Source organism: Pocillopora verrucosa, chromosome 4 (genome assembly GCF_036669915.1).
Source record: "Pocillopora verrucosa isolate sample1 chromosome 4, ASM3666991v2, whole genome shotgun sequence".
Lineage (NCBI taxonomy): Eukaryota > Metazoa > Cnidaria > Anthozoa > Scleractinia > Pocilloporidae > Pocillopora > Pocillopora verrucosa.
Genome location: NC_089315.1, coordinates 25,207,054 through 25,230,105, shown reverse-complemented (window position 1 = coordinate 25,230,105; position 23,052 = coordinate 25,207,054). Strand labels below are relative to the sequence as shown.

At 38.0% G+C, this 23,052-nt stretch overlaps 2 protein-coding genes across 2 annotated transcripts; both read right to left on the bottom strand.

Annotated features, from left to right (window-relative positions):
* Positions 1-1,919: 1,919 nt before the first annotated feature.
* LOC131774668 (uncharacterized) lies at positions 1,920-9,790 on the bottom strand. The gene is made up of 11 exons (XM_059090723.2): positions 9,284-9,790; positions 7,805-7,913; positions 7,249-7,362; positions 6,927-6,972; positions 5,176-6,077; positions 5,001-5,093; positions 4,825-4,917; positions 4,336-4,509; positions 3,606-3,703; positions 3,252-3,382; positions 1,920-2,944 (listed from the first exon to the last, which is right to left on the bottom strand). The coding sequence occupies exons 1-11, from the start codon at positions 9,745-9,747 to the stop codon at positions 2,784-2,786; spliced, it is 2,385 nt and encodes a 794-aa protein (XP_058946706.2). The 5' UTR covers positions 9,748-9,790; the 3' UTR covers positions 1,920-2,783.
* A 4,520-nt stretch (positions 9,791-14,310) lies between these two features.
* Positions 14,311-21,423, bottom strand: LOC131774670 (uncharacterized). Its single transcript, XM_066165409.1, has 11 exons — positions 21,050-21,423; positions 19,596-19,704; positions 19,015-19,128; positions 18,697-18,742; positions 16,963-17,864; positions 16,788-16,880; positions 16,612-16,704; positions 16,111-16,284; positions 15,465-15,562; positions 15,111-15,241; positions 14,311-14,838 (listed from the first exon to the last, which is right to left on the bottom strand). Exons 1-11 carry the CDS (start codon positions 21,421-21,423, stop codon positions 14,687-14,689), a joined length of 2,286 nt encoding a protein of 761 aa, XP_066021506.1. The 3' UTR covers positions 14,311-14,686.
* Positions 21,424-23,052: the final 1,629 nt, after the last annotated feature.

Here is a 23,052-nt window from a genome sequence, read left to right as displayed (position 1 = left end):
CTGAGTGCTTCTTTTCTTGACGGTTTTACTGAATTTTTTTTCAGGATAGATAATGTTTGGTTTCTCCTTTGAATATCACAGTAGATTGTGAAGGACCACTAAAATTAACTTGGATTTCTTGTGCAGTTCGTATCCACAATAATCTTTTTGTTCTTATTACACACATAATAAATTGACCTTTCTTAGAGGAATTCGCTAAACCATAGATTGACGCTTGAACTTGGCTATAGCTTGTTATTCTTTAGTCATCAAATTGATAAAATATATAATTGATATAATAAAGATCGAGGTTGATGATTACTAGACTAATTATTGCAATTTATGTAATTAAAAGATTGAGAAACACTGATGCAAATTCGACTAAGTCTCGTTCACCGCCACCTCCCATGACCTACATTTGGCCGATTATTAACTAGTGCTTTTAAAAAACTGACATTGGAAATGAGTTTACCATCTCTTTGGAAGAAGAAATATGAACTGAATAACCTCCCTTGAACAAGGAATTATCGTTACCTGGATACCCAAGTAATGTTTATATAGCCAGTGAACTGACGGATTTTGGCTGGTTTTGAGTCATTGATACAATTTAGAATAATCTAGAGTTGTGGATTGCAAGAGCAATTATTTGGCGTGAAATGCAGTTTCAAACCATCTGCTCACTGTCAATTTTCTCTCGTAAGCTGGCATTTCAATCTCAAGCAAGTGATTGCACTATTGTTAGACAAGATAGTTCTGTTCGGGCAACAATTATCTGAGATCTCCATGAGTAAAGATACTGCCGTCTCAGAACTAAAACATCCCGTAACCATTAACGTAACTCTACCATAACCTTGTGTATGGTCTGTGTAACAAAACCCACGCATATCATATTTCTGAAAAGAAATTATAAATTTGTGTCCTCAGAAAAAGAATGAATCGCAGCGATGGAAGAGTTTTTATTTGCATTTAACCGCACCTTTAGCGTTGCTTTGTTTCGGAGAGAAGCTGAGGAAGTGGAACATCAAACGATAATTGATCTGCTTGAGCCTCAAAATCCTGTGTGTCTGCACAGGAGTAATGGGACAGGCATGTGAATTTAAATATAAATCAACGTTGTTACCTTTCGTTTCAAAGGAAACTTTTGACGGTTGGAGAAGAAAAACCAGTAGGAATACCAAACAGAATACTTCAGACGCCATTGCTAACACATTTTGCACGTATTTGCCAACAGCCTCGTTTGAGCTTATTTGAATCGAGTGTAGGAAATTGGGTAAATCAGAATATAGTAGATTTAAAAAAGTTGCAGTAGAAAAAAATTGTAAAGGTGAACTCGAGCCAAAAGGGAACTTTTTTGTGCAAAGTGAACACGAAATTGAATTCATATTTCGATTCATCATAAATCCAATAAGAAATTTCGGAAAGTGTATGGTTTTTTTTCAGTAATTGAGCTGTAAGTTTATTGTAAGTTTTGGAAGATTTTCTTTCCTTGGGTCACGTATCCTGTCCTGTGTAAACGCATTGATGAACATATTCAGTCTGACAGGTTTACTCAATCAAGTCAATTAGACTTGAGGGGCTGGACAACTAGTCAATTAGGCTCTCTGAAACCTAGTCAGATTTGGTGAATTGGAACAAACAGACACTCCTTGGCTCATAGCTAGCAAGGTCAACAAGTTGGAAAGTTCTTGAATTTTTGCGGTGCTTTTAATGTCCACGTACATTAAACGAGAAAGGAACCCTTTCTTGCGACAAATTTTGATGCCACTCAACCGTAGAATTCAAACGGTTCAACAAAGAAAAAGAATTGGAAAGCCATTGGAGACAAAAGGTCCTGATTTCCTCATTCGCCCCTAGCCGTACTCTTACTATGCACGCTCAAACTAGCTAGCTCGAAGCTCTGTCAGGTTCGATCGCCCGGAAGAAACAAACAAGCATGTACGTTAAGATAATTTGGATTTATTTATAATTGAGTTGATAATGTAAATTGGCCACGGTAGAGAGTTTCAAAACTGACGTTTCGAGTGTTAAACCTTCGTCAGAGCGAGTCGTACTCGGCCGTACTCTTACTACGCATGCTCAAATTAGCTAGCTTGAAGCTATGCCAGGTTCGTTCACCTGGAACAAAAAAACACGTATGTTGACTTATATTACTTGGTTTTATTTATAACTGAGTTTATAATGTAAATTGGCCACCTTACAGAGTTTCAAAGCTGACGTTTCGAGTGTTAACCCTTCGAGTGTTATGTAATTAAGACTGTGAACATGACCATAGCAGTTCTTCAAAACCAAGAATGTCGTAATACACGTAGCTATAATGTATGAAAACTTTTGCTTGTCCGCGATTGATCTAAGCGGTTCACATTATTTGTTCCGAGATGTGAACAGTTTTCCGAGCAAACATTTAGCTATCAATAGAAAAGAAGAAAATCTAAAAAATTTTGAAAATAGATAGACTCGTTTTCAACTAAGATACTACACTATTATTATCTTTAAAAAGACAAGATCACTATTCATCAAAAAATTTAGGAAAAGTGGACTCCTGTTCATCTCGGTGCGAGAAGTTACGACTTGTCTCCTTTTATTTTACGGAATTCTACGATTGCAAAACTTTTCATGTGAAAGAGTTTTTCCTAAAATCTAAAGAACAACAGATGGAAATGAACTTTACAATCTCTTTGATTTTAACTTGATCGTTAAAAATAAAACAGTTATGGGTCGTATAGGTCGAAATCGTGGGCGTTTCTGTGCAATGACCTTTAAGTAGGTCGACAGAGCGTCTACACATAATGCAATTTTCAAAGAATTCAAAGTTTAGAGTCCTCAGAACAAGAATCCACAACCACGATGGAGGTATTGTGACTATCATCCAAGCTGTGGCCTGACGTTGCTTTGACTCCCGATGGACATTGGTTAACTTGAACATCAAACGACGATTGGCCGTGTAGAGCCTCAACATCTTCTGAAACTGGAAGTACAAATTGACAGACATTTTCGTTGACAACAAAGACAACCACGTGTAATACTGACTAACAAACATGAAGCTCTAAGTTTAAAACCGTCTTATTAACTTAGCATGGATAGCAGTACTACATAGATACAAAACCATCACGAAGTAAATGCATTTACACAGGCTTGTGTTATTTGGTAAGATTACTAGTTTAAACAAAAGAACGCTTGACACCATTGCGTCAGGGGGTAATTCAGAGTATTTGTAGTTATTCTCATTACGTTACCCAAGTTATAGACGTCTAACAGCTTGACAATGTACTTACCTTTACTTTTGCAGATAAAGTTAGATGGTTGGAAAAACAAAACCAGCAAGAATCCCACCAGCGTTAATACTCCAGGCGCCATTACAAACACATGCCGTACGTAGTTGCTAACCGCCTCATTTGAGCTGGTTCTAAAATGAATAAAGGAATTGAGGGGTTTACTAAATCGTGCGTAATTTTAAAACCGTTATTGAAGTTTCAAATTGTCAACGGTGGCCTTGTCAAGCTGGTGAAGACAGACATGTTGAATATACTTTTCGAGTTTTAACAAATCGGCCGGTCATCTAAACGTTTTAAATACCATGTTTCTTGTTCTTTCTAGGGTAAATTACAATAAAGATTTGATAGACTAACCTTTCTTCTGGATAAAATTCTTGTATACCAATGATAAGAGCTCCCTTTGAGATTCTGGCGATTACAGTGATAATGGAAAACACTGATCCACTGGTTTCCTGACAGGAAATCACCATATCAACTCATTGATCTCAGATGGGAAACCAACATTGGTACTAACATTTACGTAATTTTTAACTCTTTACCCCCAGGCCTAAGACCGACAGGTCTTCAATTTCTCCTCCCAGTGTCACTGCTGAATCAAACATTTACGACAAGAGAGAAAAAGGTAAATGATCGCCAATCAAAATAAAGGTCTTAATTGTTCGAATAATTATCCCTATTAGTGTCATGGTAAATTTATAGAGAGCACTATGGAAAATATGCACACTAATCATGGTATAATCAAGTTTCAGAACTAGTCCGCGACTGAAACGGTTCTTTTTCAGTACCCTCTGTGATTGGCCTTGAAAACTCGCGACAATCTCTCAACTGATCAGATGTAAATCGAAATTTCCCAAACTTCAGGCGATCTAACTGTATTTACTTGAAATTCTCAGTAGCTACTTGTAAGATTTTATTTCGTTCTGACAAAGAGTTGGGATGAGTTTGGATTTTGTTTTGCGACATTCAAAACAACTTTCATGTCATTTCAATTTCAAAAATGGCTGATTGAAAATGCACTGTAACTGAACTGAGCTGATTTTGCGTCTCTCCTCTAGACCATTAAAACTTGTTTCAAAACACTAACCCTATTTTCCCCGATCAGCTCGGTGATGAAGACCAGTGCCATGACGTACATTATGGACAGACCACTTCCTATCATAACCACTGGTGCATAAGTTGATTGTCTGATGGAGAAGGTTTGAAAATAGCTCCAAACAGCGCCACCCATCACTAATAAACTTGCCAGAAGGTAGCTCCACTATGATGTGCATATCAATGAAAGTATGAAAGTTACTAAGACTAAGTTAACAAATAAAGTTTTTCTTGGTTCTGTAACAAGCAAGACACAAAAAAAGATCTGAGAATCCTTTGAGTAAAACTTGAAACTTGAGGAAAGATGGTTCATTTGTCGAGTAAAGTTAATTAAAGCCATTAAGATGATCGTTGATTTATTGCCCCTCTCAGCCACTCATCATCAACTAGTAGATAAGCCGACGTTTGGCGCAATCAATGCATTTCCACTATCACAAACTTAGAATGACCAGCTAGAAGAAGCTGTTAATCTAGGTCTTACCTTACTTCCAATTTTCCTTTTCAGTTTCTTACACGTTGAACTCGCTAAAGAGCCACTGGTTAGGAGGACGAGTGGGAAATAAGCGGTAGCTGCCTGATTCAGGAAAAAAATACGATGATATTATTATAATTATTAATAAGTTTGAAAACAACTGAACACTTCAGATTGAACTATACCTTGGGGAATGATAATCTCTCTGTGAGGAAGAGCGGTAAATAACTGTTTACAGAGTCCTGCGCAAGGCGTGTACATGTAAAGATAATGGCTACCTGAAAATTAAAACACGAGAAAAACATCAAAGAGAGTCAACTAAATCAACATACAAGGATAGTTGGAAACACAAGGGTTTACCATGTACACGTTTGGATCTTTTAGCCAGTTTTTGATTCCTTTTGGACGTCTTCCCTCAGATATAGAACTTGTCGATTGAACAGGGACACCAAGAAGATCAGGGTTATCCGCTGAAGTTACGGAATTATTAGTGCCATCGCAACCTTCTATTCTTTCGATTTTTCTGACGGGTTGTTTTGGAAAATCTTGCATACTTTCATCCAGACTCGTTTTGTTGTCAGGCGTGTGATCGAGCTTTAATTCCTGTCGTTCTGTTCCATTCATTGGCGGCATTTCCAGAAATCCAGAAGGATCGAAAGTCACAGACTTTCTTTGCTTCCTAACTGATGTACCGCAAAGGCTTTCCTTCTTATCATCATCACCTCCATCATCTTCAAATCCAGAGTTAGAGAGCCCAAATTTACCATCATCCGGAAAAAGCACCATTCCATATTTTCTTTGCTTAGGTACGATACAAAAAGATGTCTTGGGGGCCGCGCTGATGGTCATTTTCCACATACCTTTTTCGGTAGTGTTTTTGATCTCTCCTTGCCTGGCGTTCCACGATTCTTCATCGGTTGAATGATCATCGGCTATACCGTCCATTGTAACTTGATTTTCCATGGCACCAAAACATGTTGGTTGTTCGTGCTCTTCGTGTTGTAGTCTCAACAGGATGTCGTCAAAATCAAGCGTTCGTAGACTCTTCTTGCGTTCACTATCAAAATGCTGTACTTCTAGATCAGTTTTCCCGTCGGCAAACATAGCAACAGCAAACTTCTGCAGAAGACTCCGTTTTCTGACACGCAATTCATGGCTTTTGGTTTCTCCATTTCCGTCCATCTCATTTTGATGTTCTTCATATTCAGTTGAAGCCATAACCATGTTAGTAAACTTAAAAGCAAGACTGGTCCGTCTAGAATCTTGAGCAAAAACAAACAAAACAAGCAATTAACGAACGTCTGTTTTTTCTGTCTCAGGGCTCAACGATAGAACTAAATCATGTCACCTTCAGGAACATGTCTTAACTCTTTGTCGAATCAACTATTAACATTTATTCCCTCAAAATGATCTCAATAATATTTTTATAACACGGGATATCTGGACTTCTTCTCGTTTGTTTTTGTTGTACTTCTTTTCCCGTTGGAACTTGTAAGTGAAAAATCTGAGTAACCCAAGCTAAGCTAAAGGTTTTGCGCTGCGCTGGAAAAAAAATTTATAGTAAAGTTGTCCAAAAAGACGATCCTTAGAAGGCTAGGTTTACGGATGAAATTCCTTGCATTATCCTCACCATCTACTTAGCTGTTTCTTCGAAGTAAAACTCGAGCTACTAACGTAGTCGACATTTAGCCTCTTGGCGGAATGCAGTCTGGAAATAACTGGAGTTTGAGGGTTGGATATCCTAACTGTCACCACTAATCTTAATCTCCAGTCGACATGCGCTTCTGAACTAGATACTTTGCTTTAAAGAGGAGGTTGTCTAAACATTTCAAGTAAAATTGGTGCTGTCTCCAGACTGGACCACCTGTATCAAACTTGAGGCATGCCTGCACACAGTCATGGCCAATAGATTCTCAAAATTACCGAGGCAACAATACACTAGATATTAAGAAGCTCCATGCATAAATAAGACCTTTCCCCCTTAATATGACGAGTAGCGTTTTTCATATATGTAGTTTAGTTTGATGTCGGAGAGGACGTTACATCTGCAATTTAACAGAACAAACGACGGTTTTAAGATAATACACCACAGTACATATCCGTAGACTTACTTGCATTTTCGGGTACAAAATCTTCAATGAATTTTTCAGAAGCTTTCTGCAAAATAACGGGAAAGTGGCCAGAGTGAATTGAAGGTTCTTTAGATAATGTGTAGACCATACCTCTATCCCTCTGGTCATGCTATGTAACTTCAAGACCCGTTCAGATTAATAGAGCTCTTTAAGATAAATCAAATGAAGAACGAAGAAACAGTCGCGCAAGCGCGCCGCTTTTAGCTCCATAGTGTTGTCTGCTTTCCGAACGCAAAAATAAGCTTTTGTATGACCTATATCTGAAAAGAAAAGGAAATATCTTTTTTGCTTCCTGTCTTACCGTACAATCCGTTGTGGCGCTTTCTTTATTCTGACATTGTTGAGGTTCCTTTGTACCAATGTGGAAGATGGCTGCAAAGAAGAGTCCTGTTCCAGTAGCAATCCACGAGAGGTGCTGTTTAGAAAAAAATTAATCAACTAGCATCTTAACCCTTTAACTCCCAGAAATGATTAACTTGTAACCTCTCCTTGTAGTAAACATACATTCTCCGGCCAACAGCTGATGAGAATACTCATACTTATCAGGGAGAAGTTTTTATCTTGATCTAACACTAAATTCTCAAAATTAATTTACAAGGAAATGCAAAGCAGCTCCAAGAGAGAATTGACAATCAGATCTTGAAAGTTGAAAGGTTAAGGACAAAAAAAAAGGTTTTTGATGCCAGCAGAGATGTGTGGAAGGAGGCTGAAAGGCTGTCAGGCAGTGCAGCAAGAGAAAACCAAATTTCTCCGATCCGTTTTTTAATTGCGTTTTTTTTTTAATTTCATTGTATTGAGCTTCCGCCTGTTTGTCAAAGCATATCGTAGCATAGAATTATTAACGAAGCTGCGCTTACCACAAAATCTGGAAGGCTCTGGGGTCCCAGAGTATCGCTATTGTCTTGTCCGAAAAGGCCCCAGGCGATCACGTATATGTAAATACCACTAAGGAAGCTGAACATTGTCCTTTTGAACAAGAAAAAGAGAAGAGTTAGGAAAATTGTTCTTAGATGTCACGTTTATTATTTCTACAGGATAACTTAGGAAAAAACGACCTCAGAGTGTCCGTGCTTGAGTTGAGTTATATAAAAGTCATACAAGTGTTTATACAAGTATATTTAAAACAAATACGATTGCCGTTTGAACTGTGTCTTAAAAAAAGTCTCTTGAAGCAAGCTTTATGGCACCAATAAAACTGTACATTCTTAACGGATTCAGTTACAGTTGTAATCAAGATAATTTATCTCCACAATGCTCAAACAAATGTGGTACACCGAGATCAAGAAGATGTAATAGACAATTGAAAGCCACCCACCATGATTTCTATTACAAAGAAAACAGCGATGAAAAAAAAGGAATGATAATGCTCATTAAAACCGTTATCAAAAGGTGCCAAGATTTTCGCCCACCGGGATTCTTTGAGAGAAAACTTTTAAATGAAAAATTAAGCTGCCGGCAGACGTCTTTGAATAAATTTCCTACCGCGCGCAATAGCTGTTCTCTTGTCCGCATTTTAAACAGAAAGTAGACGCAACCAGTCTATATGAAAACTTCGCAAATTAGTTGGATAAAGATTCAACATAATTATCTCGAATCATGTAAAAGGTTACATGATGCTGTCCTTAAATGCAATCTCAAAAGTAAATCCCTGCGTAATTGACCGCTTGAAACTTCATGGGGTGTTATAATTGGAGCAATTGACACGAAACCTAAAGCCTCACACAAGAATACAAGTTGCAGTCTCTTATGGCCAGTAAGGTCAATCAACGGCTGAATGCATGATAAAAACTGATGAATCTGTACGAAGCTTAATTTCACATGTGTGAGCAATTAAAATGGAGTTCTGAGCAGACTTACGCATAGGTAGAAGGTTTTTCATTAAATTATTATTTTTTCTGACTTTTACGAAGCAAGAGGCAATGGTACTTAAGTCAACCGATTTACGCTTCCATTAGAGTTGTAGTGAAAAGTAACTTCAAGAGAGTCTGATTATGAAATAAAAACTTTGCGTCATCATCTGACTAGCAAAATTATTACATTATGACGTGCTTCCGTTTATTTACAGATCAAAGGTGCCGTCAAAATGTGCTCGTGGCACACGAGGCGCAGCCGAGTGTATAACTGATGTTCTTACCACATTTTGACATATTATGTGATCTTTAACTGTAAATCCACGTCAACATGTAATCTGTTTGTTTTAGATAATAAAAAGCCAAAATTGTGCGGATGGCAACGTAAACTATGCGTCTGTCCTCCAGTAGATCTTTAGTAAGAGCCAAACAAAATGAGTGAACAGTTGAGTGTAATTTAATTTGATACTTTTATAAATAGCAAACCTGATGGCGCTAAGATCTGTTCGTTCCTCAACCGACCCAGCTGAAGTTGTGATGAAAGCCAGGTGATTTATCTCCACCACGCTGAAACACATGTTATACAGTGAGTACAAGAAAGCGTAATAGACGGTGGGAAGCCATGTTTGATGTCTTCCACCACAGAGAATGCAACGGTTGATGCAGAGGGGAACTACGATGCCCATAAAAACCGTTGCCAGGAGATGCCAAGATTTTCGCATTCCAATTTTCTGTGAAAGAACGGGTACTTTAACCATATCACCAAGGTAACCAGAGATTACTGAAGTCAACGCGTCAACAATTTGTCCAATGAGTATTATAAGTCCAGTGTCTACAGCTGAAAGTTCCACTACCTCCATCAAAAATAGGAGAGAAAATGAAAACATGTACTTGCTGAGGTCATTGAATATACTTCCCGCTGCACATAGTAACATTTCTCTTGTACGCATTGTAAAAACGAGGCTCCTTGGTCTGGGCACGCCACACTCTCTTTCCCCCGCTTAAACCTGCTTCGATTCTATGGGAAGCCTATTTTTACCATTTTTATATGGGTGTGTGACGTTCCCACTTGATAAGAAAATATTGCATCAATCACAGCTCGCTTTTTGTTTTCCAGAGAGCCAATCATATCAACAGAGTCTTAGTGAGGTTTCCTACCCCAGCCCTCACAATATTTTACTCTGACTAAAACGAATCAAGCTCGAAACGAAGTAAGCTAATCTTTTGCGTCGTTTGAAAACTTATAGATACTATAACTGGGTGCTATTTTTCTTGGCAGTTTTACTGACCCTTTTAAGGTAGATAATGTTTGGTTTCTCCATTCAAAATCACAGTAGATTGTGAAAGAGCAGAAAAATTTAATTCGATGTCTGGTGCAATTCGTATCCACAGTAATTTTTTTGTTCTTATTACACACACAATAAATTGACCTTGCTTAGAGAAATTCGCTAAACCATAGATTGACGTTAGAACTTGGCTATAGCTTATTATTCTTGGCTATAGCTTATTATTCTTGAGAGTCATCAAATTGATAAAGATCGGGGTTGATGATAAGTAGACTAATTATTGCAATTTCCATAATTAAAAGGAAGTTAATTGAGAAACATTGATGTCAAGTCTCGTTCACCGCCACCTCCCATGACCTACATTTGGCCGATTATTAAGTAGTGCTTTTAAAACATTCACATTGGAAATGAGTTTTTTTTGGAAGAAGAAATATATGAACTGAATAACCTCCTCCTTCATCGTTACTTGGATATCCAAGTAACATGTTTATATAGCCGGTGAACTGACCTTACGTAATTGAAAGTGCAGAAACTAAAATGTTCCGCATAATTACAGGCTCAAACGCGACTAATTTTGGCTTGTTTTGAGTCATTGATACAAATTAGAATAGTTTAGAGTTGTGGATTGCAAAAGCAATTATTTGAAGTGAAATGCAGTTCCAAACCATCTGTTCACTTTGAACTTTCTTTCGTATGCTGGCAATTTAATCTCAAGCAAGTAATTGCACTATGTCTTTCTTGAAAGACAATTGTTGGACAAGGGTAGTTCTATTCGAGCAACCATTGTCTGAGGTCCCATTAGTAAAGATACTGCTGTCTCAGAACCAAAACATCCCGTAACCATTAACGTAGCTCTACAATAATCTTGTGTATGGTTTTATGCAACAAAACCCACGCATATTATATTTCTGAAAAGAAATTATAGGTTTGTGTCCTCAGGAAAACAATGAACCGCGGCGACGGAAGAGTTTTGATTTGCATCTAATCACACCTTTGGCGTTGCTTTGTTTCGAAGAGAAGCTGAGGAAGTGGAACATCAAACGATGATTGATCTGCTTGAGCCTCAACATCCTGTGCGTCTGCACACGAGAAATGGCACACGTAAAGGTTATGCAATGGAGGGCATACAACAATATATGAAATAACGCTCCAAACCTATTATCAAAAGCAGAGGAATTAGAACAAAAAGTAGAGAAAGTCTCTGCGTCACAGACTCCTCTCCATTCGCTTGGAGAGGAGTCTGTGTATATTCAATCATTCTGCGTAATTACCAGTATGCTAGACGGGCATCTGAATTAAAATTTAAATCAACGTTGTTACCTTTCGTTTGTAAGCAAACTTTTGACGGTTGGAGAGGCAAAACCAGTAGGAATTCCACCAAACAGAATACTTCAAATGCCATTGCTTACGCATTTTGCACGTATTTGCCAACAGCCTCGCTTGAGCTAATTTGAATCGAGAGTAGGAAATTGGGTATATCAGAACTGATAGTAGATTTTAAAAAGTTGAAAGCTGATGAAAAAATTTTAAGGGTGAACTCGAGCCTATAGGGCACTTTTCTTTGCAAAGTGAACATGAAATTGAATTCATATTTAGAGTTCTCATCAATTCAATAAATTTGCATTGCAGCCATCAATTTATAATTTGCTCTTCTCGCGCGGTTGTTAAGTAACTACACCGACATTAGAAATTTACAGAGTGCCGTTCTATTATGGAAAAAAAAGAAAGGTTCTGGGGAAATTTAGATTGATTATTATGTTTTAGTGTTTATTTTGCATTGGCTAGGAAATGCATGCGATTTAGAGAAAAGAAATGGTGCGATTCGTGACCCCAGTCAGATTGCAGGAATCACCAGGGATTTTCAAAGTGAATATAGTATGCGCATTTATTCTGCATACTCTGTCTGCTGGTTCACAATATTTGAACCCTTGAAATACGGTTCGAGATCTCTAAGCGAAATCAATCCCACAATCCAGAAATCTCTCTAGAAAAAAAGAGAGCCAGGTAAATTGACCGTAATAACGAAAGCTCGGTTGGAAAGTGTCTTTTCAGTGGCCTGCACTCGAAAAATTGCTAAGGCAAGACAACTTTCCGACCTGTCTATGCGATGTACCAGTGTCGTAACAAATAAGAAATTTCGGAAAGTATACGTATATTTTTTTTTCAGTAATTGAACTATAAGTTTACTGTAAGGTTTGGCAGATTTTCTTTACTTGGGTCACGTATCCTGTCCGGTGCAAACGCATTCATGAACATATTCAGTCTGACAGATTTACTCAGTCAAGTCAATTAGGATTGGGGGACTAGGCGACTAGGCAATTAGGCTCTCTGAAACCCAGTCAGGTATGGTTAATCGGAACAACCAGACACTCCTTGGCTCGTAACTAGCTAGGTCAACAAGTTGGAAAGTTCTTGAATTTTTGCGGTGCTTTTAATGTGCACGAACATTAAAAGAGAAAGCAACCCATTTTTCTTGCGACTAAATTTGATACCACTCAACCATAGAATCGAAACGTTTCAACAAAGGAGAAAATAGAAAACCATTGGAGACAAAAGGCCCTGATTCCTTCATTCGTCCTCAGCCGTACTCTTACTACGCATGTTCAAACTAGCGAGCCTCAAGCTCTGTCAGGTTCGATCATCCGGAAGGAACAAACAAGCACGTACGTTAAGATAATTTGGATTTATTTATGACTGAGTTGATAATGTAAATTGACCACGGTAAAGAGTTTCAAAGCTGACGTTTCGCGTGTTAACCCTTCGTCAGAGCGAATCGCACTCGGCATAACTCTTACTACGCGTGCTCAAATTAGCTAGCTTGAAGCTCTGTCAGGTTCGATCACCTGGAACAAACAAACAAGCACGTATGTTGAGATAATTTGGTTTTTATCTACTGAACTGATAATGTAAATTGGCTACGTTAGAGAGTTTCAAAGCTGACGTTTCGAGAGTTAACCATTTGTCGGAGCGAATCGTACTCGGCCGTACTCTTACTACGCATGCTCAAATTAGCTAGCTTGAAGCTCTCTCAGGTTCGTTCACCTGGAACAAACAAAGACGTATTTTAACATATATTACTTGGTTTTATTTATAACTGAGTTGATAATGTAAACTGGTGTTAGCCCTCCGTCAAAGCGAAGGAAACACCTACCTAAGATTGTCTTATCCTGTTGAAAACTGAGGACGTCCAAATGAAGTATCGCAATGGTTGTCTTTATTTCTGGTGTTAAAAGAAACACACTACCCTTAATTGTAACTCAATCGTAAGGAAGGTCTCTCCAACTGTCATCCAGCCTTCTTCAGAGACAGTCGTCCTTTCAAACAACCCTGAGTATAATTTTCCTGTTTCTCATCAAAACATGCGAAGGTAAAGTAAGTTACATGGGCTGGAGTGTCATTTGACGATAAGCACACGATTTAGATATCAAATGTTTCAAGGGTCGATGTCAGCATTGTCGGATAGTGACTTTGTTTACTGAACACGTGTTTTCACGCAATTTCACGTGTAAAGTAGCTAATTGAGTATGACCCTCGTGGTGAACACCAGCTGGATAACAACAAACACCAATACTAGCAACCTGTTTTCGTTCGAAGTCTGATGTTTTTATTAAAATAATAACCAAAGAAACTTTTTTACCCTAACGTAAGAAATTGAATTTCAAAACACTTTAACTAAAATGAGGAGAAAGGAACAAGCTGGGTACGATCAGAGGGTGTGAACTGTAATATTTTTTTTACATTTCAGTCTGCAATAGACTTAGTATTTCCACGGTTAACTTTTATTTTTCACCGAAATCTTAATTAAAGACTCGTCAGTTTACATCTCATCTACTTCTTGTTACATTTTTTATGTAAGGAATATGCTGGTCTAGATATTGACTCTAAACAACCTTTTTTCGAAGCCTGAACAAGGAGCCTTCCCCACCCCCTTCTCTTCCTTTTAACTCTTCCTACCCTCCTTGTCCTCCTCGCCTCGCCTCATTTTCTCATGTTTGAAAGTTAGTTTCAAGCATAATTAGGACTGCGAACATTATCATACCAGTTATTCAAAATCAAAAATATCATAATACATGTAACTATAATCTATGAAAACTTCTGCTTGCATTGTGCGCCATTGATCTGAACGGTTCACATTATTTATTCCGAGATGTGAACAATTTTCTGAGCACGAAGTTCGAGGAAAACTTTGAGCTATCAATAGAAATCAAGAAGATCTAAACAATTTTGAACATTGATGGACTCATTTTCAATTAAAATACTATGCTATTCTTATTATTATTATTAAACAACACGATAACTATTTATCTAAAATTTAGCAAAAGTAGACTCTTGTTCATCTTGGTGCGAGAGGTCTTTACGACTTGTCTGCTTTTATTTTACGGAATTCTACGATCACAAAACTTTTCATGTGAAAGGGTTTTTCCTAAAATCTAAACAAGAACAGACAGAAAACGAACTATACTATCTCTTTGATTTTAACTTGATTGTTGAAAATGAAACAATTAGCAGTCAAATCGTGCAGGCCCAAATCGTGGGCGTATCTGTGCAATGACCTTTTAGTAGGTCGACGGAGCCTCTACACATAATACAATTTTCAAAGAATTCAAAGTTTTGAGTCCCCAGAACAAGAATCCCCCACCACGATGGAGGTATTGTGACTATCATCCAAGCTGTGGTTTGACATTGCTTTGACTCCCGGTGGACGTGGAACATCAAACGACGACTGGCCGTGTAGATCCTCAACATCTTCTAAAGCTAGAGGAATAAATTGACAGAGGAAGTTTTCCTTGACAATAAAGACAACTGCATGTAATACTGCCTAACAAACCTGAAACTCCAAGTATAAAACCGGCAGTACTACATAGATGCACAACCATCACGAGGTAAATGCATTTACACAGGCTTGTGTCATTTAATAAGATTACTAATTTCAACAAAGGAACGCTTGATACCATTGCTTCAGAGGGTAGTTCAGAGTATTTGCAGTGATTCTCCATACGTTACGCAAGTCTGGACAATGTACTTACCTTTACTTTTGCAGATAAAGTTAGATGGTTGGAAAAACAAAACCAGCAAGAATCCCACCAGAGTTAATACCCCAGGCGCCATTACAAACACATGCCGTACGTAGTTGCTAACCGCCCCATTTGAGCTGATTCTAAATTGATAAGAGGAATTGAGGAGTTTACTAAATCGTGCATAATTTTAAAACTGTGGTTAAAATTTCAAATTGTCAAGGATGGCCTGGTCAAGCTGGTAAAGACAAACATGTTGAATATACTTTTCGAGTTTTAACAAATCGGCTGGTCATCTAAACGTTTTATATAGCATGTTTCTTGTTCCTTCCAAGGTACATTACAATAAAGATTTAATAGACCAACCTTTCTTCCGGATAAAATTCCTGTATACCAATGATAAGTACACCGCTTGAGATTCTGGCGATTACAGTGATAATGGAAAACACTGATCCACTGGTTTCCTGACAGGAAATCACGGTATTAACTCCTTGATCTCAGATGGGAAACCAACATTGGTACTAACATTTACGTAATTTTTAACTCTTTACCCCTAGACCTAAAATGGTAAATGATCGCCAATCAAAATGAAGGTCTTGATTTTCAGAAAAATTCTCCTTGTTAGTTTTATGGTAAATTTATAGAGAGCACTCTGGAAAATATGCACACTGATCATGGTGTTAATCAAGTTTCGGAACTAGTCCGCGACTGAAACGGTTCTTTTTCAGTACCCTCTGTGACTGGCCTTGAAAACTCGCAACAATCTCTTAACCGATCAGATGTAACTCGGAGTTTCCCAAACTTCAGGCGATCGAACTGTATTTACTTTAAATTCCCATTAGCTCCTTGTAAGGGTTTTATTTCGTTCTGACAAAGAGTTGGGATGAGTTTGGATTTTGTTTTGCAACATTCAAAAGAAATTCCACGTCATTTCAATTTCAAAAATGGCTGGTTGGAAATGCACTGTAACTAAACTCTTCGAAACCATTAAAACTTGTTTCGAAACACTAACCTTATTTTCCCCTATCAGCTCAGTGATGAAAACCAGTGCCATGACGTACATAATGGACAGACCACTTCCTATCATAACCACTGGTGCATAAGTTGATTGTCTGGTGGAGAAGGTTTGAAAATAGCTCCAAACAGCGCCACCCATCACTAATAAGCTTGCCAGAAGGTAGCTCCACTATGATGTACATATCAATGAAAGTATGAAAGTTACTAAGACTAAGTTAACAAATAAAGTTGTTCTTGGTTCTGTAATAAGCAAGAAACAAAGAAAAGGTCTGAGAATCGTTTTAGGAATCGAACTTCTGACTACCTTTACTTGAGAAAAGATGGTTCATTTGTCCATTAAGTTAAATAAAGCCATTGAGATGATCGTTGATTTATTGCCCCTCTCAGCCAATCATTGTCAACGAGTAGATAAGCCGACGTTTGGCGCAATCAATGCATTTCCACTATCACAAAGGTGGAGTGACCAGTTAGAAGAAGCTGTTAATCTAGGTCTTACCTTACTTCCAATTTTCCCTTTCAGTTTCTTACACGTTGAACTCGCTAGAGAGCCACTGGTTAAGAGGACGAGTGGAAAATAAGCGGTAGCTGCCTGATTCAGGACAAAAGTAGGATGAGATTATTATAATTATGAAAGAGTTTGAAAACAACTGAGCACTTCAGATTGAACTATACCTTGGGAAATGATAATCTCTCTGTGAGGAATAGCGGTAAATAGCTGTATACAGAATCCTGCGCAAGGCGTGTACATGTAAAGATAATGGCTACCTGAAAATTAAAACACGAGAAAAACATCACAGGGAGTCAACTAAATCAACAAACAAGGATAGTTGGAAACACGAGGGTTTACCATGTACACGTTTGGATCTTTCAGCCAGTTTTTGATTCCTTTTGGACGTCTTCCCTCAGATGTAGAACTTGTCGATTGAACAGGGAGACCATGAAGATCAGGGTTATCCGTTGAAGTTAACGAACTATTTGTGCCATCGCAACCTTCTATTCTTTCTATTTTTCTGACGTGCCGTTTTGGAAAATCTTGCGTACTTTCATCCAGAATCGTTTTGTTGTCATGCGTGTGATCGAGATTTAATCCATGTCGTTCTGTTTCGTTCATTGACGGCACTTCCAGAAATCCAGAAGGATCGAAAGTCACAGACTTTTTTTGCTTCTTAATTGATGTAACGCAAAGGCTTTCCTTCTTATCATCATCACCTCCGTCATCTTCAAATCCAGAGTTAGAGAGACCAAATTTACAATCATCCGGAAAAAGCACCATTCCATGTTTTCTTTGCTTAAATACGGTACAAAGAGAAGTCTTGGGGGCCGCGCTTTTGGTCATTTTCCACATATCTTTATCAGTAATGTTTTTGATCTCTTCTTGCCTGGCATTCCACGACTCTTCATCAGTTGCATGATCATCGTCTATACCGTCCATTGTAACTTGGTTTTCCATGGCACCAAAACATGTTGGTTGTTCGTGCTCTTCGTGTTGTAGTCTCAACAGGATGTCGTCAAAATCAAGCGTTCGTAGACTCTTCTTGCGTTCACTATCAAAATGCTGTACTTCTAGATCAGTTTTCCCGTCGGCAAACATAGCAACAGCAAACTTCTGCAGAAGACTTCGTTTTCTGACACGCACTTCATGGCTTTTGGTTTCTCCACATCCGTCCATCTCATTTTGATGTTCTTCATATTCAGTTGAAGCCATAACCATGTTCGTAAACTTAAAAGCAAGACTGGTCCGTCTAGAATCTTAAGCAAAAAAAAAAAACAAAACAAGCAATTAACGAACGTCTGTTTTTTCTGTCTCAAGGCTCAACGATAGAACTAAATCATGTCACCTTTAGGAACATGTCTTAACTCTTTGTCGGATCAACTATGAACATTTATTCCCTCAAAATGATCTCAATAATATTTTTATAACACGGGATATCTGGACTTCTTCTCGTTAAGTTTTTGTTCTACTTCTTTTCCCGTTGGAACTTGTAAGTGAAAAATCTGAGTAACCCAAGGTAAGCTAAAGGTTTTGCGCTGCGCTGGAAAAAAAGGTTATAGTGAAGTTGTCCAAAAAGACGATCCTTAGAAGGCTAGGTTGACGGATGAAATTCTTTGCCCCATCCTAGCCATCCACTTGGCTGGTTCTTCGAAGTAAAACTCGAGCTACTAACGTAGTCGACATTTAGCTTCTTAGCGGAATGCAGTCTAGAAATAACTGAAGAAGGCTTGAGGGTTGCATATCCTTTCTGTGACTACTAATCTTAATCTCCAATTGACATGCCCTTCTGAACTTGATATTTTGCTTTAAAAAAGACGTTGTCTAAACATTTCTAGATTGGACCTACTGTATCAAACTTGTGGAATGCCTGCACACAGTCATGGTTAATAGATTCTCAAAAATACCGAGGCAACAATACACTAGATATTAAGAAGCTCCATGCAAAAATAAGACCTATTCCCCTTAAGATGAGGACGAGTGGCGTTTTCATCTTTGTTTGATGTGGGAGAGGACGTTGCATCTGCAATTTTAATAGAAACATCGACGGTTTTTAAAATAATACACCACAGTACATATCCATAGACTTACTTGCATTTTCGGGTCCAAACTCTTCAATGAATTTTCCAGGAGCTTTCTGCAAAATAACGAGAAAGTGGCCAGAGTGGATTATGGGTTGCTATAGATAATGTGTAGACCATACCTCTATCTCTCTGGTCACGCAATGTAACTTCAAGACCCGTTCAGATTAATAGACCTCTTGTAGATAAATCAAATGAAGAGCGAAGAAACAATCGCACAAGTGCGCTGCTATTAACTCCATGGTGTTGTCTGTCCTCCTAACACAAAAATAAGCTTTTGTATGACCATTATTTGAAAAGGAAATATCTTTTTTGCTTCCTGTCTCACCGTAAGATCCGTTGTGGCACTTTCTTTACTCTGACATTTTTGAGGTTCCTTTGTACCAATGTGGAAGATGGCTGCAAAGAAGAGTCCTGTTCCAGTTGCAATCCACGAGAGGTACTGTTTAGAAAAAAAATTAATCAACTAGCATCTTAACCCTTTAACTCCCAGAAATGATTAACTTGTAACCTCTCCCTGTAGTAAACATACATTCACCGGCCAACAGCTGATGAGAATAGTCGTACTTATCAGATAGAAGTTTTTATCTTGATCCAACACTAAATTCTGAAAATTAATTTATAAGGAAATGCAAAGCAGCTCCAAGAGAGAATTGACAGTTAGATCTTGAAAGTTGCAAGGTTCGGGACAAAAAAAAAATATTTTTAATGCCAGCAGAGATGTGTGGAAAGAGGCTGAAAGGCTTCCAGGCAGCGCAGGGAGAGAAAACCAAATTTCTCCAACCCGTTTTTTCTACTGGAGGATAGACGTGTAGTTTACGTTTGCGTTAATTATTATTTTATTGTATTCAGCCTCCGCCTGTTTGTCAAAGCGTATTGTAACATAGAACTATTAACGCATTTATTTACCACAAAATCTGGAAGGCTCTCAGGTCCCAGAGTATCCGTATTGTCTTGTCCGAAAAGGCCCCAGGCGATCACGTATAGGTAAATACCACTTAGGAAGCTGAACATTGTCCTTTTGAACATGAAAAAGAGAAGAATAAGAAAAATTGCTTTTAGATATCGCGTTTATCATTCCTACAAGATAAGTTAGTAAAAAACGGCCTCAGAGTGTCCGTGCTTGAGTTGGGTTATATAAAAGTTATACAAGTAATTTATACAAGTATATTTAAAACAAATACGATTGCCGTATGAACTATGTGTCTTAAAAAAAGTCTCTTGAAGCAAACTTCATGGCATTAAGAGCTGTACATTCTCTGTAATAAAGGTAATTTATCTCCACAATGATCAAACATATGTAGTACACCGAGATCAAGAAGATACCATAGACAATTGAAAGCCACACACCATGATTTCTATTACAAAGAAAACAGAGGTTAAAGAAAAAAGGAATGATAATGCTCATTAAAACTGTTATAAAAAGGTGTCAAGATTTTCGCCCGCCGGGATTCTTTAAAAGAAAATTTTAAATGAAAAATTAAGCTGGCGGCAGACGTCGTTGAATAAATTTCCTACCGCGCACAATAGCTGTTCTCTTGTCTGCATTTTAACCAGAGATGGTTAGATGCCAGATGAAAACTTCGCAAATTAGTTGGATAAAGATTCACCATAATTATCTTGAATCATGTACAAGTTAACTTGATGCTGTCCTTAAATGCAACCTCAAAAGTAAATCCCTGCGTGATTGACTGCTTGAAACTTCATGGGGTGTTATAATTGGAGCAATTGAAACGAAACCTAAAGCCTCACACAGGAATACAAGTTGCAGTCTTTTATGGCCAGTAAGGTCAATCAACGGCTGAATGCATGATAAAAACTGATGAATCTGTACGAAGCTTAATTTCACATTTTCGAGCACTTAAAATGGAGCTCTGAGCAGACTTGCGCAAAGGTATAAGGTTTTTTATTAAATTAGAGTTATTTCTTATGACTTTTACGAAGCAAAAGGCAATGATACTGAAGTAATTTACGCTTATATTAGCGTTGTAATGAAAAGTAAGTTTAGGAGAGTCTGCTTATGAAATTAAAACTTTGCGTCATCATCTGATTAGCAAATTATTACATTTTGACGTGCTTCCGTTTTGTTATAGATCAAAGGTGTCGTCAAAATGTGCTCGTGGCACACGAGGCGCAGCCGAGTGTATAATTGATGTTCTTACCACATTTTGACATATTATATGATCTTAAATTGTAAATCCACGTCAACATGTAATCTGTTTATTTTAGATGATAAAAAGGCAAAATTGTGTGGATGACGACGTAAACTACACGTCTATCCTCCAGTAGATCTTTGGCAAGAGCCAAACAAAATGGTTGAACAGTTAAGGGTAACTCAATATAATACTATAAACATAGCAAACCTGATGGCGCTGAGATCTGTTAGTTCTTCAACTGACACAGCTGAAGTTGTGATAAAAGCCAGGTGATTTATCTCCACCACGCTGAAACACATGTTGTACAGTGAGTACAAGAAACCGTAATAGACAGTGGGAAGCCAAGTTTGATGACTTCCACTACAGAGAATGCAACGGTTGACGCAGAGAGGAACTACGATGCCCATAAAAACCGTTGCCATGAGATGCCAAGATTTTCGCATTCCAATTTTCTGTGAAAGAACGGGTACTTTAACCATATCGCCGAGGTAACCAGAGATTACCGAAGTCAACGAGTCGACAATTTGTCCAATGAGTATTATAAGTCCAGTGTCTGCAGCTGAAAGTTCCACTACCTCCATGAAAAATAGGAGACAATATAAAAACATGCACCTGCCGAGGTCATTGAATATACTTCCCGCTGCACACAATAACATTTCTCTTGTACGCATTGTAAAATCGAGTCTCCTTGGTTTGGACACGCACACTCTCTCTCTCTCTCCCTCACTTAAGAATGCTTTGATTCTATGGGAAGCCCATTTCTTCCACTTTTATATGGGTGTGTGACGAAGGGTCAGTGTAATTGCCAAGAAAAACTGATGATTGATGATAAGTAGACTAATTATTGAAATTTCCATGATTGAAAGGACGTTGATTGAGAAACATTGATGGAAATTCGACTCGAAAGTCACGTTCAAGGCCACCTCCCATGACCTACATTTGGCGGATTATTAACTACTGCTTTTAAAACGTTGACATTGGAAATGAGTTAACCATCTCTTTGGAAGAAGAAATATGAACTGAATAACCTCCTTCGGACTGTCATCGTTACTTGGATATCCAAGTCACATGTTTTATATAGTCAGTGAACTGACCCTATGTAATTGGAAGTGCCAAACTAAAATGGTCACCATAACTACAGGCTGAAACGCGACTGATTTTGGCTTGTTTTGAGTCATTGATCCAAATTAGAATGATTTACAGTTGTGGATTGCAAAAGCAATTATTTGAAGTAAAATGCAGTTCCAAACCATCTGTTCACTTTCAACTTTCTTTCATATGCAGGCAATTTAATCTTAAGCAAGTAATTGCACTATGTCTTTCTTGAAAGACAATTGTTAGACAATATAGTTCTATTCGAGCAACCATTGTTTGTGTCCATCAGTAAAGATACTACCGTCTCAGAACTCAAACATCCCGTAACCATTTACTTAACTTTACCATAACCTTGTGTATGGTTTATCCAACAAAACCCACGCATATTATATTTCTGGAAATAAATTATAGTTTTGTGTCCTTAGAAAAAGAATGAACTGCAGCGACGGAAGAGTTTTGATTTGTATCTAACCACAACTTTGGCGTTCCTTTGTTTCGGAGAGAGGCTGAGGAAATGAAACATCAACGATAATTGATCTGCTTGAGCCTCAACATCCTGTGTGTCTCCACAGGAGAAATGGCACTCGTAAAGGTTATACATTGGAGGGCATACAACAATATATGAAATAACACTCCAAACTTACTTTCAAAAGCAGAGGAATTAGAACAAAAAGCAGAGAAAGTTTTTGCGTGGGTATACGGTATCTTGCGTAAAAGAATAAATTTTTGTGACCATTCGCTTGGAGAGGAGTCTGTGTATATTCAATCATTCTGCGTAATTACCAGTATGCTAGACGGGCATGTGAATTAAGATTTAAATCAACGTTGTTACCTTTCGTTTGGAAGCAAACTTTTGACGGTTGGAGAGGCAAAACCAGTAGGAATTCCACCAAACAGAATACTTCAAATGCCATTGCTTACGCATTTTGCACGTATTTGCCAACAGCCTCGCTTGAGCTAATTTGAATCGAGAGTAGAAAATTGGGTACATCAGAATATAGTAGATTTTAAAAAGTTGAAAGCTGATGAAAAAATTTTAAGGGTGAACTCGAGCCTATAGGGCACTTTTCTGTGCAAAGTGAACATGAAATTGAATTCATATTTAGAGTTCTCAT

What these genes read in the sequence shown, in the direction of transcription:
- LOC131774670 (XM_066165409.1), bottom strand. Translation starts at nt 21,423, where the DNA reads ATGGAGGTAGTGGAACTTTCAGCTGCAGACACTGGACTTATAATACTC. An exon ending in AGAGCCTTCCAGATTTTGTG is followed by an intron (nt 19,129 to 19,595) that starts GTAAATAAATGC and finishes TTTTCTAAACAG; the next exon opens with TACCTCTCGTGGATTGCAAC. An exon ending in GAATTTTATCCGGAAGAAAG is followed by an intron (nt 15,242 to 15,464) that starts GTTGGTCTATTA and finishes TTATCAATTTAG; the next exon opens with AATCAGCTCAAATGGGGCGG.
- LOC131774668 (XM_059090723.2), bottom strand. Translation starts at nt 9,747, where the DNA reads ATGCGTACAAGAGAAATGTTACTATGTGCAGCGGGAAGTATATTCAAT. An exon ending in ACAGATCTTAGCGCCATCAG is followed by an intron (nt 7,914 to 9,283) that starts GTTTGCTATTTA and finishes CTTGTTCAAAAG; the next exon opens with GACAATGTTCAGCTTCCTTA. An exon ending in TTTTGTACCCGAAAATGCAA is followed by an intron (nt 6,078 to 6,926) that starts GTAAGTCTACGG and finishes TTTTTGCTCAAG; the next exon opens with ATTCTAGACGGACCAGTCTT.